The 21,582-nt window shown below is 33.3% G+C and overlaps 1 protein-coding gene across 1 annotated transcript; it reads left to right on the top strand.

Annotated features, from left to right (window-relative positions):
• The first annotated feature begins 789 nt into the window (after positions 1-789).
• LOC126878607 (uncharacterized) lies at positions 790-19,587 on the top strand. Its single transcript, XM_050641418.1, has 3 exons — positions 790-1,444; positions 1,644-2,962; positions 19,372-19,587. The coding sequence occupies exons 1-3, from the start codon at positions 790-792 to the stop codon at positions 19,585-19,587; spliced, it is 2,190 nt and encodes a 729-aa protein (XP_050497375.1).
• Positions 19,588-21,582: the final 1,995 nt, after the last annotated feature.

The following is a 21,582-nucleotide window of genomic DNA, read 5'->3' as shown; positions in this document are numbered from 1 at the left end:
TTGGCGGAAAGGGATCTGGTCCTCCCTATTCCTCCTCCCCTTTCCCCCCAAACCCCCGGTAGGTTTTGCTTCCCCAATTAAATTCGTGAAATGACGCCTATGTAGATACCTACGTAACATTATCTGGAGAAACAAGCGCACATGAGCATAGGAAGTTAAGTGAGAATATACAAGACCTGCATTAGATCAGTAATGATCTATGAGATTGCGACCGCGACCAGAGTGAAAACAGGTGCAACCAAGAAGCTCTTGAAAGGACAACTGAAATAAGAACGCTGAAATCCATTTCTGGTTAGACTCTTAGAGATAGAAAAAGAAAAGAAGTTACCAGAAAATAATGCGGCATACGGGATATTGTTAGACGGGCTAGACAGAAACGCAGAGTGGAGAGACTTCATCAGTAAATTGAACGATGAGAGGCTAGAAAAAATTGCATGGTCTGAAAAACCCAATATATGGAGACGAAATCTCCATACAACGAGGAGCCAGACAAGATTGTATTTTGTCGCCAACATTGTTCAATGTTTACTCGGACCAGTTATTTAAAAAGGCACTTGAGAGGCGGCCATATGGAATAAAAATCAACGGGGAACTACTTAATGTAGTAGTTCGACCGCCGTTGAGTGAACACGTATGTTGACCTGCTGTGTTACTGTTAATTAACCAAGTGTTGTTAATATATTATTATTCGAACTTTTTCAATCTTCTTCTAAAAAAGTTAAAAGTATCTACTAAATTTTCACTTAATTTTTTCTTTTTCGACAATCAGCATCGTTTCCTTGTAAAAAAATGCCATTAACCAGGGAACAGCAACTTGAAATAAGAAGTGCGGCCGACGTATCTATTAAACAACTTTGTCAAGATCAAACTTTTATTAAATCCATCGTCGATAGTGTTTCTGCTGGTATAGTGCAAATTTTAAATAGCAAACTTGATGTTTATGAGAAAAAGATCGACGACCTAAAAACTGAAATAACAAAAATAAAAACTGACCACGAAGTCGAAATACAGACAATTAAGGCAAGCCTAATTGACTTAAACAAAAAAGGGGATTCCTTCGATATGATAAAAATAACGACAGAGTTGAACCAAATTAAAAGAAAAGAAAGTAATATTTTAATATTTGGTGTTCCTGAAACTGAAATTCATTTGCAAGCTTATATTGAAAATATGTTTACAGCTATATCAATGAATCGAAATCCGCAATTAAATGGTTTACATGTTTCCCGTTTAGGTCTACAACCGTCAGCCAACTCAAATAAATGTCGTCCAATTAAAGTTAAGTTTCCGAATAGTAATCAAGTGACTAATTTTTTAAAGCTAAATCCCAAACTCAAATCATTAGACTGTTATAAGAATATATATATGAGGTCAGATCAAACTGTTATGCAACGTGAGTATACTTCAAAAATCAAAAAGGAACTTAGCGATCGTTTGGCAGCAGGTGAAAAAAATTTGATTATAAAATACAAAAATAATCTACCATTTATTGTCTCAAAAAACCTGTAGTATCATCCACTGGATCACCGAAAAATAATGACAGCTTTTTGTATACTATCAAAACTGTCGCGGTCTAAATTCGAAAACAACTATATTTTTTCAAAATGTCCTAATATCACAATATCACATTATTGCAATCACAGAATCTTGGCTTCGGGATGGAGTACGCAGTAGTGAACTATTTCCTGAAGACACCTACTCAGTTTATCGTAAAGATCGAAGTTTTGGCAAGTTTGGAGGAGGAGTGATTTTTGCTGTAAATAATAACGTGTGTCATTCAGAACAACATAGTGTAGTGTTTCCTATAGAAAAAATTGATGTTTTATGTGTTAAAGTTTTCAAAACCAATATCAAACCAATCTTCTTTATAACAGTTTATATCCCACCTAACGTGACATTTAGTGAGTATTCTGATTTTTTTGACTATATTGAAACTTTCCATGAAACTCATGAGGTCGTTTTGATTGGAGATTTTAATTTAACAGATCTTGCGGCATATTATGTTAATAATAGTCAAATAACTCCTTTAATTAATAGATTTGTTCAACTATTAAACTATACAGATTCTGTACAATGTAACAAAATAAAAAATATACATGGAAAGATATTAGATTTGATTGTAACACCGTCAGTTTTTAGTTGCGAAGTTACACCTGAAGTCAATGCCTTAGTTCCTATTGATTATCATCATCCTGCTTTAACTTGTTATTTTCCGTATGAAGTCAAAGAAGATGAATATTTTGTTCCGAATCAGAAACGTCTTAATTTTAGAAAATATAACGTAAATAAATTTAATAAACTTTTAACCGAAATGGACTGGAGTCATTTAAAACATTTTTCAGATGTAGATTCTGCTGTAGATTCGTTTAGTTTGTCTCTCCAAGAAATTATAGATAAATGTGTTCCACTTAGTTCAACTAGATCTCAAAAATATCCAGCATGGTTTACATCTGAAATAATCGCCAAAGTTAAACGTAAACATCATTATCTGAGAATGTATAGACGAAGTAAATATTGTTTTTACCTCCAACGAGCTAAAGATCTCAGGAGAACTATTAAATTAGAAATACAACTAGAATATAAAAAATTTATTGAAAGATCCCAAAATTCTTTTAAGTCAGATGCGAGACAATTTTGGAACTTTGTTAATGCCAAAAATAATAAATCACGGATACCTGGTCTGATGAAATACGGTAGTGATAAGTTTACCACGAGTCAAGATATAGTAAACGCATTTGCAAACTTCTTTAAGAGTGTTTATATTTCTGATAGTAATAGCTCTCCTTCTGTTACATCTTATTTTAATTATAATCCAAGTTCTTACTTTAATATCGGTAAAATTACCAGTAACGATATTATAGAAGGTGCAAAGAAATTAAAAAATAAATTTTCCTGCGGTCCTGATAATTTTCCTGTTTCGATACTTAAATGTCACGTCGAGTCATTCATAGAACCACTTGTTGTAATTTTTAACCTCATTCTTAAGACAACAACATTTCCAGCTGCGTGGAAAAATACAAGAGTTTGTCCTATTTTTAAATCAGGTTCAAACTCTGATATATCTAACTATCGACCTATCGCTCTTATATCAGCATTCTCTAAATTGTTCGAAATTATCTTGACAGATTACTTGTATGCTCATGTGCGTTGTTTGATTACCAGCAGTCAACATGGTTTTGTGAAAGCTCGGAGTACGGCAACAAATCTTTGTATATTTACAGAATATGTTTCGTCAGCTTTAGATTCAAGACAACAGGTGGACGTCATATACACTGATTTCAGTAAAGCATTTGACCGAGTCTCACACAATAAATTGCTAACAAAATTAGATCAGTTTGGAATTTCCAATAACTTTCAAATATTACTGAAATCATATTTAACTGATAGGAGTTTGTTCGTAGAATATCAAGGCTTTCGATCTTTTCGTTTTGTTGCCACGTCTGGAGTACCTCAGGGGTCAAATCTGGGTCCCTTATTATTTCTCCTTTTTGTTAATGATATCTGCTCCATCGTAGACTCTGAAACACTGTTGTACGCGGACGATATGAAAATATTTCGCAAAATTAACCATATTTCCGACTGCGTTAAACTTCAACAGGATATCTCTGCCATTAATGAATGGTGTTTCGATAATCAACTATCCTTAAATATAAAGAAATGTAAAGTAATGTCCTATACCCGAAAGATCAATAACATACATTTCGATTATAAGGTCAACAACATTTTACTGTCTTCTACCTCAGAGTTTAAAGATCTTGGTGTTATATTTGACAGTAAATTAACATTCTCAACTCATATTAATACCGTGGTCTCTAAAGCAACCAAATCTTTAGGATATATTACTAGAAGCTGCAGAGATGTAACGTCTGTGGAAGCTTTGCGTAGTTTATATTTTGGACTAGTTAGTAGTAAACTTAATTACTGCAGCGTGGTATGGAATCCTAATCATGCAGAACTTGTCTCTAATCTTGAATCTGTTCAAAAAAGATTCTTAAGATATTGTTACCTCAAAAAATATAACAGATATCCGGTTAGAGGCTATAGCTATAATTTACTCCTTTCTGAGTTTGGATTCCATTCACTGCGTAAGCAGCGTGAAATAAACGGCCTAATATTCATCTTCAAAATTGTCAATTGCCTAATTAATAGCGATGTTTTGCTTAGCCTTGTAGACTTTAATGTACCACGAGCTGTGTCATGTTCAGGTGTAACTTTTCATATTTCGGTGCCTAATTCGCAACATAATTTCTATTGTCCGATAAAAAGTATGTGCAGAAGTGTCAATAACTTAAGATCTGTGGACATTTTTTTTCTTAGTTTTAACATCTTTAAACGCGAAATACGCAATAGCTTATCGAATTGATGCCATGTTATTTTTCTTTATTAAGGTCTTTGTTTATTATTGTGTATGTGTATTCACAACAGAAACATTTTTGGTTATTCTTTATTTTATTTTATATTTTGTCATCAAGTGTTCAGTCAATGTATGTAGTTTTCTTATGTACACCTTTATGGGTTTATACCTGGTGGATGTATATTTCAATAAATAAATAAATAAATAAATGTACTTTGATATGAAGACGATACAGTAATTCTGTCAGATAATATTGAAGGTCTTCAAATTCTGCTTGATCGTATTCACAAAGTAAGAGAGAAAATGAACATTAAAATAAAGTCAATAAAATTTTTTTTTAGTTTTTAAGCGTAACCCATATCCAGAGGCAGAGCTACAAGTAAATGGAGTCCAAGTTAAAAAAGTTCACAAAATGAAATATTTGGGAACTGTCATAACGGACCGACTAGATTCAGACATAGAAATATAACGCAGAATAGCAATGACTAAAACAACTTTTATGAAAATGAAGTCATTTCTTTGCAATAATCATTTCAGTTTAGAACTAAGACAAAAAATGGTTAACAGCTATGTTTGGTCTGTACTTTTGTATAGTGCAGAAGTGTGGACACTAAAAGTATCGATCATGAACAGAATTGAAGCATTTTAAATGTGAATTGATAGACGGATGCTGAAGATACCTTGGACAGCAAGAAAAACTAATAAGGAAGTACTAAGGAGAGTCAACCGAGAACTGCTAAAGATCTCTGGTTTCTGGGACATATAGTGAGGAAAAACCAATATAGAATACTACAACTGACCCTTAAAGGCATAATATAGGGTCGTAAAGGTGTAGGAAGTAAACAAGTTTCTTGGTTAAAAAACATGCGTGAATGGACTCGGATCTTAAATATAGGACAATTATTCCATATTGCAGAAGATCGAGAAGCCTTCGAATGGTTATCGCCAACGTCGATTAATTCTGATATAGCACATGAAGAAGAAAATCTAGAGCATATGAGAGACCTTAAAAACAATGATACGAGAGCTGGACATCGAAATCCCAAGACATACTTGTAAGAATAAACAGGACTTAAATTAGGAAGAAGAAGAAAAATCTTGATTTTAATTTTAACTCAATGATTAGGGGTCGAGCATATGGTTTAATGTACAAAAAAGGAGATCTCCATGAATTAGAAAATTACAGACCTATAAGCCTTCTTAGTCACTTATACAAACTCCTTACAAGAATAGTAACGAATCGTCTGGAGAAAAAACTTGATTTCTACCAGCCAATGGAGCAAGCTGGATTTCGTACCGGATTCGGAACAAATGATCACCTACAGACTATCGAATACAATCACCACTCGTTTTGGCTTTTGTAGATTTCCATAAAGCCTTTGACACGGTAGAATTTGACAAAATTCTGGAAGCACTACAAGCATGCCGCATTGACTACCGATACACAAGGTTAATTTACAATACATACAAGAACGCAACTATGTCGGTGAAACTACATAAAAACACGGACCATATCGGCAGAGGAGTCCGACAGGGCGATACCTTATCGCCTAAACTGTTTACCGCAGTACTAGAATATGCTTGTAAAAAAATTAACTGGAAAGAGCGAGGCCTGAATATTGACGGTAGAAGATTAACAAATTTGAAATTCGCAGACGACATAGGTTATTCTCTGACAACCTTAAGGAGATATGTACAATGCTACATGAACTTCAGTTAGTGTGTGCCAGTGTAGGTCTTACAATAAACATCTCCAAAACAAAATTCATGACAAACCTAGTACCTAGCGGAAATATTAATATTGGAGACAACGAAGTAGAGCAGTGGAAAAATACATATACCTTGGACACGAAATAAAGATCACAAGAGACAACCAAACATGCGAACTACGAAGAAGAATAAACCTAGCATGGGCAGCCTATGGAAAACTCAAAGACATCTTTAAAAGCGATATACCAATTTCTTTAAAGGTTTCACCCCTATTCAGCGGTCCCCATAAGCGCGGTCCCCGATTGAGCGGTCTCAATACAGCGGTCCCCGTTTCAGCGGTACCCCGATTCAGCGGTGCCCAATTCAGCGGTCCCCATAAACGCGGTCCCCAATAGAGCGGTCTCAATAAGAAAATAATTATATGACAATGATAAGTAATTAGTTTTATTGTAGGATATTATTTTAACTAATTCTTGTTTGAAAATATACAGGTAATATCTAAGTATCTGGTATATACCCCAGTTAATAGGGAAATAAATCATCGATTTCACGTAAAGATGTTCTACAGGGTATTCAAAGTTTTAAACGGTAGATGAGGGATAACTGATGATAATTCCGTGAAGACGTACAGCTGATTTTGCTTTTTTTTTTAACAATTGTAAAGAATGAAAAAAGCAGTTTTTTGACTATAAAACGTTTCTTGTACATTTTAGAGAAAAATGTTTCAAATAAATGTAGATCTTAAAAAGTTCTTTAATTTGGTGGTAAGCATATTGTAATATATAAACAATTGACCGAGATAATTGCAAAAACCCCTCATTTTTGCAGTAAATTATAAATATTAATAACTTTATTTTTTGCACAATGACGTAAAATTTAATGACTTTAAATTATGTCAATTAATGAGTTATTTAAGTGTGCTAAATTTCAACCAGATCGACCAAATAGTTTATAAGTTATTCAATTTGTTTATCCCAGAGAGCAATTGTTTATACAACTGTTCTTGCCCTACAGTGAATCTGTGAGATATTTAGCAGATCGCAGTGGATTATTTGAGACTTTAGTTTTAAGACGTATTAAAAAATTTTTAAAAAACTGTTTGAAAAAGACCTGACTTTTTAGCTTATAAACAATTAGAATAACTTAGATATTTTTTATGTTCCGTGCTTGCATGTAGGCTTAATGAAAAGCTGATCAAAAAATTCATATAAAAAAAGAAAAAATAATTTTATATGACAAACAGAAATCAAGTTAGCATTTCTTTTTTAATAAATCATATTTCCGTTGTTCATAAAAACTAAGAGCTGAAAATTGAACAGATTGTATATGAGAATCTACATTTTATGATCCAGTTTATGAACTACCTATGCAGTGAAATAATAAAAAGTAAGGACCCTTTAAAATAATGGAAAATCCCTAAAAAGTAAATTGATTACATTTATTATAAAAGTTATTGAATTTTACAATTATTATTATTTTGTAAGGATTCTGTAAATTTTATTAAATAAAGTATATTAGTTAGATAAATTCTATAATAATTATAAATTAATGCAATATATTTTTTAAATTTGATACTGCCTTAATAAAGTAATTTTTGTTTTATTATAATTTTATTCGATGAATCTATTAATATTTGTCTAGGTAAGCATCTAATAAGTATAAATTATATTTTTGCATTATTTAATGATGTATGTGTAAGTTCAATAATTAGAATTAAATTTCTGTATTCGTTTTAATATTAATTTATTTGAATAAATTTATATATTTAAATACAAAAATTAAAAATAAAAGAATGTTCATGAATTTTAATTTGATTATCCTAGTCAACGTCTACAACTTACAAATTGTTTCTTTGTAAGTTATAGTTCATCTTCTACAAAGTGTATTTATTTCTTTAAATAAATCATCTAACTCAACTTCGTCAAGAATGACTGCAGTGCGATTGAAACATTTTTTTCTCTTCTTCTTCCAGGCTTGTCGTATTTTTTATACTGGCATCATAAATGACCATCATTAAAAATTCTCGTTGCATAATGTAGTATTATTTTGAAAATACGTAAATAAAACATCAAATTTTTTGCAAATTATTTACCATATTACCCTACTTTTTATGCAATTGCAAAGCAATATATAGGGTGATTTTGGGACAACTTATTGTTTATTTTATAAAATTCATTTTTTATTGTTAAAACTACTGTCCCCAAGAGGGTCCTGTTTTTACTGATTTTCCTGAACGATGCCTCTCAAACGGCATGCTGCAGAACCAAACGCCGCTGAAACGGGTCGGTGGAATCGAGAACCGCTGAAACGGGGACTGCTGAAATGGGTACCGCTGAACCGGGGACTGCTGGAAAGGGTCGGTGGAATCGAGAACCGCTGAAACGGGGACTGTTGAAATGGGGTCTTACCTCTTTAAAACGTAAAACATTTGACCAATGTGTGTTGCCTGTGATGACTTATGGTGCCGAAACTTTGACATTGACAGCTACAACTTCTAAAATGCTGCAAATAGCCCAGAGAAAAATGGAAAGGTCAATGCTGAGTATATCGCTTCGTGACCGAGGTGACCGAGTTAGAAATAAAGACTTAAGACGAAGAACAGGAGTTACAGATGTAATTTCCCGAATTGCCACCCTGAAATGGAACTGGGCTGGACACGTCGCCCGAATCAGTGATGGGAGATGGACGAAGAGATTACTTGAGTGGAGGCCGAGATTAGAGGAAGACCCCTTATTCGTTGGACGATCTCAAGAAAATGTTTAGAAATTGGATGCAAAGTGCTCAAAATAGAGCACAATGGACAAAAATGAGGGAGACCTATGTCCAGCATTGGACGCAAAGGGCTGGAGGATGATGATAATGATGATATGGTTTAATCATCATATATCTTATTACTTCAAGTTCTATCAGTTTCGGTAAATAAAGGCTTTTAGTATCTTATTTGTGGAATAAATTTTTATCAAGAATATATCAACCGTACTATTTCTATTGGACAGGAGATATATCTCTCGGAATTGTACAAGAATAATTTCCCAACGAAATGAGAAATAAATCCTTATTATTTTTCTATGTTTGGTCCGAAACTTTTTTCATAAATCAAAAAATTTCGTAGTCAAAATCAACAAGGAGGAGATACGAGATTGGCAAATTAGAAGACTTATCCTATCTCCTTCGACAAGTGGTATTCAGTAGCCAGCCTCTGATGAATTTTTCATTCATATCTCAAAATGACAGAGATTCGGATGCATTTTCATATAAATTACATCATATTTCTGAAAAGAAGGGCGTCGTACGAAGCTGTTAGTCATCCTAAACAATGATTTATAGGAGCTAACATATTGCCGGATGGACGGAGGCCACCGGCTGTCGTTCTCCTTTGCCTCTTTCGCCCTCTCACTTTTGGCATGTAGGACAACCTGCGATATTTTAGCAACAGATTCACACCCCTGGAAAATACATTCCGCTCTCGCTCTGGAACGCTATTTTAATAGTATCTCCAGAAGGGATCTCGTGTTCTATTAGTGTTTAGATCAGTGTGTCTTTTCACTCTACCAGAAATGCATACATGAAACACTACAAATAAAAATCAACGACTTAAATTTTTAATCAGAAAAACGAACAAGAATTAAGTAGGTTTTTATAGATGAAACTACCGTTATTAATAACGTTAATGTCGTATGTAAAACAGGACAACTGACTTGTATTTTTTTGCTATATTTCGTATGTATCCTATCACCATATTTTTTATGTATGTATTTCTTTACTTTTCCATTATATTACACCTTCGATTTATCTTTTGATATTTTACCTGACAGCTTATAGTCCGCTACGGGTCTTAAATAATTTGCATTCTTTTCCGTTTTTTACGCTAAATACACACGTATCGATTTTGGATGGTCGATTTTTATCGCCCGTCCAAATTCCGATAGTGAAACACATGCGAGAACGGGACATTTCACACACGCCGACCGCTTATCGGTGACGATAAAATATAGTTCAGCAGCCGGCCACTGCCACTGTCCACTGTATTATCCGGCACGACCAGGAACTAGTGGCGTACTAGTGATGTTGAAAAAGTAACTATTCGTTACAAAGCACTCGTTACTTACGAATACCGAAAGTAACGATTACTATACGGAGAGGGAAATCATTACTTTGATTACTCTGATTACTTCGTTACTTCGTACCAATCGTATCAGAGCTAGTAACGACTCTTGTATCTACTTTGATTACTCTGATTACTTCGTACTTCGTGAAGATCCTTGTTATATCGGAATACCTATACAAACCTACCTACTGAGAAATACGATTCTCGATATGATTACCGGTACTCAAATACAAAAGTAACAAACATAATAATAGTAATTAAAGTAACGAATACTGTAAATGATTAATTTATACAAAATACCTACCTACTGAGAAATACGATTCTCGATATGATTACCGGTACTCAAATACAAAAGTAACAAAAGTAATCATAGTAATCAAAGTAACGAATACTGTAAATGATTACTTTCTACAAAAGTAACGATTTGTAACGAATACTCGAAAGTAACTATAATCAACATCACTAGTACTCCCTGGCGTACATGACTCAATACAGGCGGGTTGACATTACTAGTTAATAACGAACGTGGCTCACGCTTACGTAGTTGACCCGTGCTACACGACTAATGTAAACAGATTTTCGTGCAGCTCGATTGTCTTACGAATGGTCTACGCCACGCCACGATAGACATTAAACATGTTAAATATTTCACGCTCTAAAGACAGTCGTAGAGAGTTTGTATTTGATTAAGCACGTGCTTTTTACCCTCAAAAATGAACGTCTGAATGAATGGAGACCGTTGTAAGTTAGATTATTTGTAGAATTGTACGAAAGTGATCCTGTACTCTGTAAAGATTCTGACGCAAAGTATAAAAAGAATGACACACGAAACGCAGCAGTAGAAACCAGTGCCGGTTTAACCTAACTTCGGGCCCTGGGCGCTGGGGGATTAGGGGCCCCCTTCATTGCTATTCGTTGTAAGTTTTTTAACAAAAAAACACATGCATTAACTATAAAGGTTTATTGTAAAATCCATAAAATATTTTTTTTAAGCAAGCAAGAAGAATAGCAAACGTAAAAAATAATCCAAAAAATACATTTAAAAACATAAATAAAGAAAGAATTAAAGTTCCACAAAACAACACATGACATGCAAAAAAAATATTCTAAAAAATACATACAGACAAAAATTAGATCACTTTTTTTCTTAACTTGGCATTCGCAAACTGCCATATACCATTATCACAATTCAGTTTCTCCAGTTCTTCATTCTCTATATACAATAGGTAGCGATAATGCGTCTAGGTTTTCTTGACCCAAATTTGACCTTAAATATGCTTTTATTCTTTTTAAATCCGAAAAAGACCGCTCGCCTGACGCATTAGAAATTGGTATCGTCAAATTTTGCAGTAAAGTTAAAATATTGGGAAAAGTTGCTTTTACATTCTGGAAGAATCAAATTTTTCATAAATTGTATGATGTTTTCATTATGCAAGTTCTCTTTGGTTTCATCAACATCGTTTTTGTTTCTCGCATAAAGTATTAATTGAGGTCTTGACTTCTTCTTTATCTCTAAGTTAAAAAAACATCTAAAAGCTGATGTTACATCCTTGTAGCGTTCAATTGGCGATTCTGAAAACAACTACTAATTTTATAGACTCTAGATTTTCTGCGACAGCGATTTTTTTGTCGCTGCGACTACAAATCGCAAGTGGAGTGTTAGCTTTAGGGGCCACTGTATAATGCCAAAGAGTGTGTACCTATTGTTTGGGTATTGGCATTTTCGAGAATAATCTATTCTTTATCTATAAATTAGATTTATGTATATTTATTTTTGTCTTTCGTTTAACTATTTTAAAAGAACTTATTTTAAAGCCGAAAAGTGAGAAATTATTATTTAAGCCCCACAATTCAAAAAGAAATTATTAGAAACTAAAAAACTCCGTTAGGCGATTATCTACAGTTTCTACCCACTAACTGGGTAGTTTTTACTTAATGACATGGCGAAATCTGACAACTTTCTGTAGTTTTTGGAAAAGGGGCCAAACACACTGACACGGGGCCCCTGTGGGGCTAGGTTACGGCACTGTGTATAGGCGTGAAGAGATGTAACAATAGAACTAAAGCGTTTGCAGTGTATTGGCGTATCTGCGTATGAGATGTTTTTTGGAGAATATATAAATTATTTAGCGAATTTATTTTTTTATAACTAAAAGGAACCTTCGGACCTCTCCGGGACCCGGGCTTCTGGATACTGTAATTGGTCTCCACACTGTAATTTTTTGGATCCAAAAAATTACAGATATACATGATATCAATACAATAATAAAAAGAGCGGAAAAAGTATCCTCACGCATAATGCCTGTTACTGTAGAGGAAATTAAAAAAGCTCTCCTACAAATGAAATAATATGTCACCTGGCGATAATTGGATCGTTGCTAAAGGCATAAAATTAGGAGGCGAGAAACTGATTAGTTCAGAGAAATAAGGAAAAAAATATCCTGTTAGTGAAACAACCCCCTCCAGGCCGAAACCAAATTTTTTTAGTAGTATGGACATCTACAGTAATAACCTATATGTTTCCTGCAGCCGATTTTGATGATATACATATTTATAAACAGATGAAGATCAAGAAACGGTAAATTTTCGCTTTTTTCGTCTATTAGGTATCAAAAAGTTAGGCATTTTAAACTTTGAGAAAAAGAAACTCATAAATCGTATAAAAAATTACAATATGGCGTTCGCTGAATATGTCTATCCTTATTGGTTGCTTAGAAAATTAAAAAATAAATCATAAATTTTAAGTTTTTATAAATATTCATAACTTATGAAAAAATTAACTTCCATTGCTTAATTCATACCCTAAATTTCAAAGCAATTGGTAAAATAGTTTAAAAGTTATTTAATTTGTTTATCCCAAATTCATTTTTTTGCAACACTATAAGTCAGAAAATGATGAAGTTACAGTAATATTTTGGATAGTTTATGAAAAAAGAAGATTTACACTATTAATTTAATTTAAAAAAAAATGACAAAAAATAATTCTAAATATTGCAAAATTATTGTGCAACAACATGTGCATTAAAAAAAGGGGGGCTAACTTCGTCCCTAATTAATCTAGGACAATTGTTTTTCTTTCTAAATGTGTATAACTATAAAAAGTTATTCTAATTGTTTATAAGTAAGCAAAAAATCGACATCTTTTTGCAAAATAATTTTGCACTCTTTAAAATTACTTTTTGTCATTTTTTTTAATTAAGTTAATAGTATTAAAATGTTCTTCTTTCATAAACTGTCCGAAGTATTACTGTAACCTCATAATTTTTTTACTTATAGTGTTGCACAAAAAATTAATTTGGTATAAACAAATTAAATAACTGTTAAACTATTTTACCAATTGCTTTGAAATTTAGGGTATGATTTAAGCACCAAAAGTCTCAACATTCCGTGTAAAGAGAAGATTCTGGGTTAATTTTTACATAAGTTATGAATATTTATAAAAAGTCAAAATTTATGATTTGTTTTGCAATTTTCTAAGCAACCAATAAAGATAGACATATTCAGCGAACGCCATATTGAAGTTTTTTTATACGTTTTTTGAGTTTATTACTCTCAAAAATGCTTAACTTTTTCGTAATAGACGAAAATAGCGAAGATTTACCGTTTTTTGATCTTCGTTTGTTTATAACTATGTATATCATCAAAATTGGCTGCAGGAAACATATAGGTTATTATTATATATGTCCATACTACTCAAAAAATTTGGTTTCGGCCTGAAGGAGGATGTGTCGCGAGAAAAATCTTATTTCTCTGGACTAGATAAAAATGGTTACCATACTTTTCACAAAATGCCTTGAAAGTGGGCAACATCATCCCAATGGCAAAATGCAGTGATAATTGTAATGTTTAAGAAAGGAGATTTAACAAATCTCGCAAACTATAGACCAATTAGCCTCATGCCACACAAACATAAGCTTTTCACAAAATTTATAACAAACAGACTTTCGAACAAAATGGAATTTCACCAATTATGTGAGCAGACAGCATTCAGGTCAGGCTTCGGCACAAATGACCATCTACAAGTTATTAAAAGCCTCATCGAAAAATGTAAAGGGTACAACAAACCCGTCGTCTTAATATTTGTGGATTTTGAGAAAGCAGTTGACACAGTAAACCACCAGAAAATGTTAGAAGCTTTAAAAGAATGCTGAATAGATCACCACGACCATATCACTATAATAGATCGACCAAGTCCATAGAATAACGGATATAATAGAGAGGTCGCTGGAAGGAAGGAAAGTTTGCTCCGCTGTCTTCCTCCACGTGGCGCAAGCTTTTGATATGGTATGACACGAAGGACTTAAATACAAATTAAACAGGATTTTGCCAAGACAATACACAGAATTATTGGAATCTTATATATCAGAGAGAGTTTTTAGGGTTAAACAAGAAGAAGCCTACTTGGAACTAAAGGAAATCAATGCAGATGTACCACAAGGTAGTGTGATGGGACCGGTCCTATACCTATTATACACTAGTGACATCCCTGAAGTAAATCATAACACAATAGCTACCTTTGCTGATGACACTGCCGTTTTAGCCGTAGGTGAAGACCATGAAGAAGCAGCAAGAAAACTACAAATCTATGTTAACAGACTTAACAAGTAGACTAAACGCTGGCGAATTAAAATAAACTAAATGAAGTCAGTACGTGGTCAAACGTGATCGCGAACATCCATTAGTGGATTGCATAAGAAGAAGAAGAAGAAGAAGTCAGTACATATAAATTTTACAAAAAAGAAAAAACAATACATTCCTGTTAACGTAAATAATACCCAGATACCATACGCCGATACCGCAAAATATTTGGGTATTACACTAGACGCTAGGCTACGCTGGAGGGCCCATGTTAAAAAGAAACGAGAACAGCTTAACATGAAGTATAAAAAAATGTATTGTTTATTGGGAAGACAATCCACTCTCTCGATCTATAATAAAATACTTCTGTATAAACAGATTATAAAACCTATATAGACATATGGCATCCAGCTATGCGGCTAGTAATACTAATTTAAACATCATTCAACGATTCCAGAACAAAGTGCTAAGGAACATTGTCAACGCTTCTTGGTACTATAGGAACAGTGACCTCCATAGGGACCTAGACATGGATACTGTTAACAAGACGATAGAAAAATTTGCCAAGAGTCACGAACAACGACTTCTTCAACACGTCAATGTTGAGGCCATCCAGCTCCTCGACAACACGGATCTAGCTAGAAGACTCAAGAGGAAGAAACCTTTCGAGTTAGTTAAGTGAAAAATAGTGCACGGTGCAAGTGACGGTACAAGTTAAAATTTGTGCAATATATTAACAGAACCTACTACTATACTATTGAGTTTGTCCTTAGTCTTAAGTTGTTAGTAGTAATTTAGGTTAGAAATAAGTTGCTCATTGATCACATTATTTGATCAGATTGTAATGTCCTTAAGCATCTTATTGGTGTTTAATAAATAAAAAAAATTAATTGTACCACATACCGTATAAATATTTTAAACTATCTAACAGAAGTTGCTAAAAAAATGAAAAATTGTTTCTTTTTGCTGATGATACAAGTATCACTTGAAGCAACTTTAATATTGCAACTCTTCGTGTAACTATAACTTCTGATTTCTTCTTCTTAAAGTGCCGTCTCCTCAATGGAGGTTGGCTACTACAATTGCAAACTCTTCTCTGTCTTCAGCTGTTCTTATTAGCTGTTCAAAATTTAGCCCTGTCCATTGTCGGATGTTTCTGAGCCACGATAGTCTTTTCCTCCCTAGTCCTCTCCTTCCTTCGATTTTTCCTTTCACCATAAGTTGAGAATATTGGTACTTATTATTTCTCAGTATGTCTCAGTATGACTCAGGTCCGACTCTAATTTACTCCCTCTTAATGTCGATGAGACCGTAGCATTATCCTATAAAGCAGCTCTTCAACCTTTGGTTCTTAATAACAACCAGATCAGTGCCATTGATTCTCTAAAATTTCTTGGTATTTTTATAGACAGAAACCTTAAATGGTCCCTTCATATCGATTTGTTAAGTAAACTAGCCTCAGTTGCCATGCAATAAGATCTGTTTTGAAGGAAATCAATTTAGCATTCTCCAAAATAACACATTTTTCCTTGTTCGAGTTTCATCTTCGATATGGTCTTTCTTTTTGGGGTTCTAGTACAGCTGCCCAATCTGATGTTATTTTTAAATTACAAAAAGAGCAATAGGTACGGTATCTTTTTGGCCTCAGAAGAACAGCGCATTGCAGAAGCTACTTCAAAAATACACCACATTTTTTTCCAGCAAGACCTTATCATCACTTCTTCTTTAAGTTCCATCTTCTATCGAAGGTTGGAAATCATCATGGCAATGCGGACCCTGTTGACTGCCGCTCTAAATAGCTCTGCACTACTGCATTCGAACCATTCCCGTAAGTTCTTAAGCCAGGATGTTCTTCGTCTTCCCACATTTCGCTTTCCTCGGATTTAGCCTTGCAAAATAAGTTGTAATAATGAGTATTTTTGCCCTCTCATCACATGTCCCAAGTACTCAAGTTTTCGACTTTTGATAGTTAGTATTATTTCCGGTTGATTTCCTATCCTTCTAGTTACTTCCACGTTCGACATTCATTGAATCCATGATATTCGTAGGATTCTTCTGTAACACCAAAATTCAAAGGCGGCCAACTTATTCAAATGGACTTGTTTCAACATCCACGCTTCCAAGCCATAAAGAAGAGTAAAGAACACGTAACATCGAAGCATCCTTAGGCGTAGTTCTAACCTTATATCCCGACAACAAAGAAACTTTTTAAGTTTAATGAATGATGCACGATTATCATCACTACTCCACCAGAAATTCAACCTTTGATGTTTATTTACCAATCCCGTCCGCATATTTACAAATGCTCCTATAATACGGCACCAGAGTGCTGAAATCGGTTAGCCTTTGAAATACACTATTACGCTACAAACCCTCATTGATTTCGGCACCTATTAAATTATAAGACATCTATTAAATTATGGTGTCTAAGTTTTTATTGCGATTAATATTATTGTAAGTATTGTATATTTCAATTTATTCTATTCAAATAGAAATGTCGAAACTGCAATAAACCTAGCATATTTAAGACTGTGTTTTTTGACCCTAACTGGAGAAACAAATAAAACAAAAATTAAAAAAAAAACGCCAATGAATAAAAAACAGATAAATATTTTTTATTTTTATTTATTTATAAGTACAGATATAATTACTCGTATGTATACAGTGCGTCTATAAAGTAACGCATAAATTCAATATTAACTAAATAAACAAAATTATTAGAAATTACCGAAACATGTCGATTTTTGATTTTTATTTATGATTTTTTAGCATATACATATGTCATACTAGTGGCGTCATCCGTCTGGACGTGATGACGTAATCGATGATTTTTTCAATAAGAATAGGGATCGTGTGATAGCTCATTTCAAAGGCAATTCAATTCTCTATTCAGTAATATAAACATAACATAATTATTTATAAAGGGTTGTCCAAAAACAATTTTTTAATTAAATTGATTGACTTTGCGTAGTTCATTTAATTCAAAATACATTTTACTGCTGTCAGAAAACAAAAATAAAATGTTTATTTCAAATATAAACATTACTTTTTGCTTAAGTTCAATGTTTAAGCTGCCACCCACCTGCCTCTTGACAGTTTAAACATTTAATTTAAGCGAAAAGCAATGTTTTTTTTGCCAAATAAAAATTTTATTTCTATTTTATGACAGCAGTAAAATGTATTTTGAATTAATAAATTACACACATTCGTCTTTTCGTGTCAATTAATTTAATATAAAAAAAATTGGACACCCTGTATAAATAATTATGTTAATGTTTATATTATTGAATAGAAAATTGAATTGCCTTTCAAATGAGCTAGCACACGACCCCTATTATTCTCCTTTAAAAAATTATCGATTACGTCATCACGTCCAGGCGGATGACGTCACTAGTATGATATATATGCCAAATATCATAAATTAAAATCAAAAGTCGACCTTTTTCGGTAATTTCTATTAATGTTGTTGATTTAGCTAATAATGAATTTATGCGATACTTTATGGACGCACTGTATACGAGTAATTATATCTGTACCTATAAATAAATAAAAATAAAAAATAGGTATTCCTTTTTTATTCAATGCCGTTTTTTATCATTTTTGTTTTATTTGTTTCTCGGGTTAGGGTCAAAAAACACATTCTTAAATATGCTAGGTTATTGCATTTCAGACATTTCTATTAAAAATTTCGACATTTCTATAAAAAAAAATAAAAGTAAAGCAACAAGATGTACCTATGTATCTATAAAAATAATATTGTAGTACTTATGTTATCAAATAAGAAATTTATGACTATGAATCTGCAATTAATCACAAACCAAACAATTCTGGGTAATTGGCTTTGCCAAAGACATTTTTCAGAAAAGAAAAGACATTTCTATTCCTGTTTTTCAAGCAATAACTTGAAATATAAATATACAATACTTACAATACTATACAATAATATTAATTGCAATAAAAACTTAGTCACCAAAATTTAATAGATGTCTTATAATTTAATAGGTGCCGAAATCAATGAGGGTTTGTAGCGTAATAGTGTATATCAAAGGCTAAGCGATTTCAGCACTCTGGTGCCGTAGTATAGGAGCATTTGTAAATATGCATCCCGTCCACTAAGTTAGTAAATAAATCTATATTGTATTCTACATAAACTATATTTCTGCAAAAAAACTATACAACCATCTCCCTTTACAAAAACCTATCTATCTGAAAGACCATAATATTATTCAGTAGAAGAGTTTCTTAATAAAAATATAAGAAATTACAGTATCTTTATGAACAAGTGACTAAAGTATTTGTATCTACATGGGTGTTCTTTTAGAGGTATAGAAATATAAGCTGGCAACACTTTTTTAACTGGCAACCATTTTGACAGCTGTCAAGTGATTTATATTTAATTTGGTTTGACATTTCGATATGAATAGACTGACGCTTGAACAACGCTTTTACCTTGTGCAAATTTATTTTGAAAATCATAGTTCTCTTCGAAATACGTATCGCGCACTATGTCCATTTTATGGTATACCTAATCGCCCATCAGAGCAATTAATTCGATTAACAACTGTGGAACGTTTTCGCACCACGTTTACTCTAAACTCTAAATGATAATACGCATCCACAGAGACGTCGTACAGTGCGTACAGAAGATGTTGTTGCTGCTGTTGAGCGTAGCATAGAGGAAGACCCGCTTCAGTATACCTATACGCCATCGTGCACAGCAGTTGAATATGTGTCCATCCACTTTATGGAAGATTTTGTGAAAAGATCTTGGTTCACGTGCTTACAAATTTCAACTCGCGCAGGAATTGAAGCCACACGATCACCTAGCAAGGCGTAGATTCGATGAATGGGCCCAAAACGAAATTGTCGTTTATCCCGACTTTCATAAGCGAATTTTGTTTAGCAACGAAGCTCACTTTTGGTTAAATGGCTACTTCAATAAACAAACTGCCATATTTGGAGTGAAGACAATCCTCAAGTGTATGTTGAGAAACTACTACCTCCAGAAAAATTGACTGTTTTGTGTGCTTTATGGGCTGGTGGAATCATTGGTCCGTACTTCTTCAAAAACAATGCTGGCCAGAACGTTACAGTTAATGGTGACCGCTGTAGAGCCATGATTACTGACTTTTTTATTCCTGAATAGATCACATGCATGTAGGTGGCACTGGCGTCAGGGTTTGGCATTAAAACATAACCTTATTTTATTCTGGCATTTATTTACATTCTTTGGTACTCGTTTCCTAGTTGTCTTACAATTTTGTGTCTTCAGAAGACCAGTACAAAATTATTCTGGACCCTACCGAAATTCCAATAGACCAAAGCAATGACCCTATTATGCAACAGGCAACATATTCTACATATTATTATGGAACCAATACCTTTAAAATACTGATAACATAACATGCTCTGAAAAAGGTAAAATAATATACCTATGTAGGTATCTGATGTTTATGGAGGCAGAATTTCAGATAGAAAAATTACAGTGGAATGCGGAATTTTAGGACTTATTGAAGAAGGAGATGTTTTAGCGGACAGGGGTTTTGATAATAATATATCAGATATTTTAGAGGAAAAAGAAATACATTTAAATATACTTCGATTTAAAAAAATAGCTGAGTTAACAGAAAAAGCCATTGCCAATCATAGAATCACTGTTGAAAATATGATAGGATTGACAAAAAAAAAACATAAAATGCTTCTTCTTCATCTTCTTTAAGTACAGTGCCCAAATTTTAGGCGTGGGTAGCTTCCATGACAATTTGCCGATATCCTTCTCGATCTTGCACGGCATATAATAGTTGATCTGCTGATAAGCCAGTACATTGACGAAGGTTTCGGAGCCATGAATATTTCTTCCTACCAATTCCACTTTTTCCGTCGATCTTTCTATTGACTATTAACTGCAGCATCCTGTATCTGCTACCTCACATTATATACCCGAGATATTCAAGTTTAATCTTTTTTATCATCTTGATTAAGTCACCTTCGCCTTGACCTACTCTGTTTAAGACTTCTCTGTTTGAAATGCGTTGAACCCAAGATATTCTGAGCATTCTACGATATGACCACATCTCGAAGGCTTCTAATTTGTTGATCATGTTAACCTTCATGATCCAGGTTTCACATCCATATAGTAATACAGGATACATTTTCGGAACTTGATTCTTAGTTGTAAATTCATCTGAGAGTAGTGATGAGCGAGACTGGTCTTAGTCTTGCGGTCTTGGTCTTGGTCTTGCAGCAAGACCAAGACCAAGACCAAGCTTGCAAGAACAAGACCAAGACCAAGACCGAACCTTGCAAGACCACGCAAGACCAAGACCAACCTGCAAGACTCTTGCACTTTTTTGAGAAAAATTGGATTTTATTATTTAACTTTATTTTTTAGTTCAATAATATATACTGACATTGTAAGAAACCTTAAACAATATCGAATTTTTAAAATACATAATATTTTGGTTATATTTTTAAGTCGTTTTGATTAAGTCAAACGGTTTGCATTTTCTCAACCTTCAAAGTGTCCAGAAGGCAAGTTTTCAAACGGCTACAGTTCAAGGACAATTGAAATTACTTGTAAGACAAAAAAAATATAATTATAGATAGGGTAATCCATTTAAAAAAAATGCAATTAAAAACGGTTTTTATGTACCAGTAGTTTTCGCTTTTTTTGTCTAATAAAAATACTGACACTTATTTCAATTCTTTTCGCATAATCGAGGAAAAATATAGGTCGTTAAATTTAAAATTAATACAAAAAATATCATAATAAATTTTGAAAAGGGATTCACAATGCTGTGAAAGCATTGTGGCCTGAATAAAAAATAACTGG

The sequence above is a fragment of the Diabrotica virgifera genome, chromosome 10 (genome assembly GCF_917563875.1).
Source record: "Diabrotica virgifera virgifera chromosome 10, PGI_DIABVI_V3a".
Taxonomy (NCBI): domain Eukaryota; kingdom Metazoa; phylum Arthropoda; class Insecta; order Coleoptera; family Chrysomelidae; genus Diabrotica; species Diabrotica virgifera.
The sequence above is the reverse complement of the archived record's forward strand: the minus strand, read 5'-3'. Positions and strand labels throughout refer to the sequence as shown.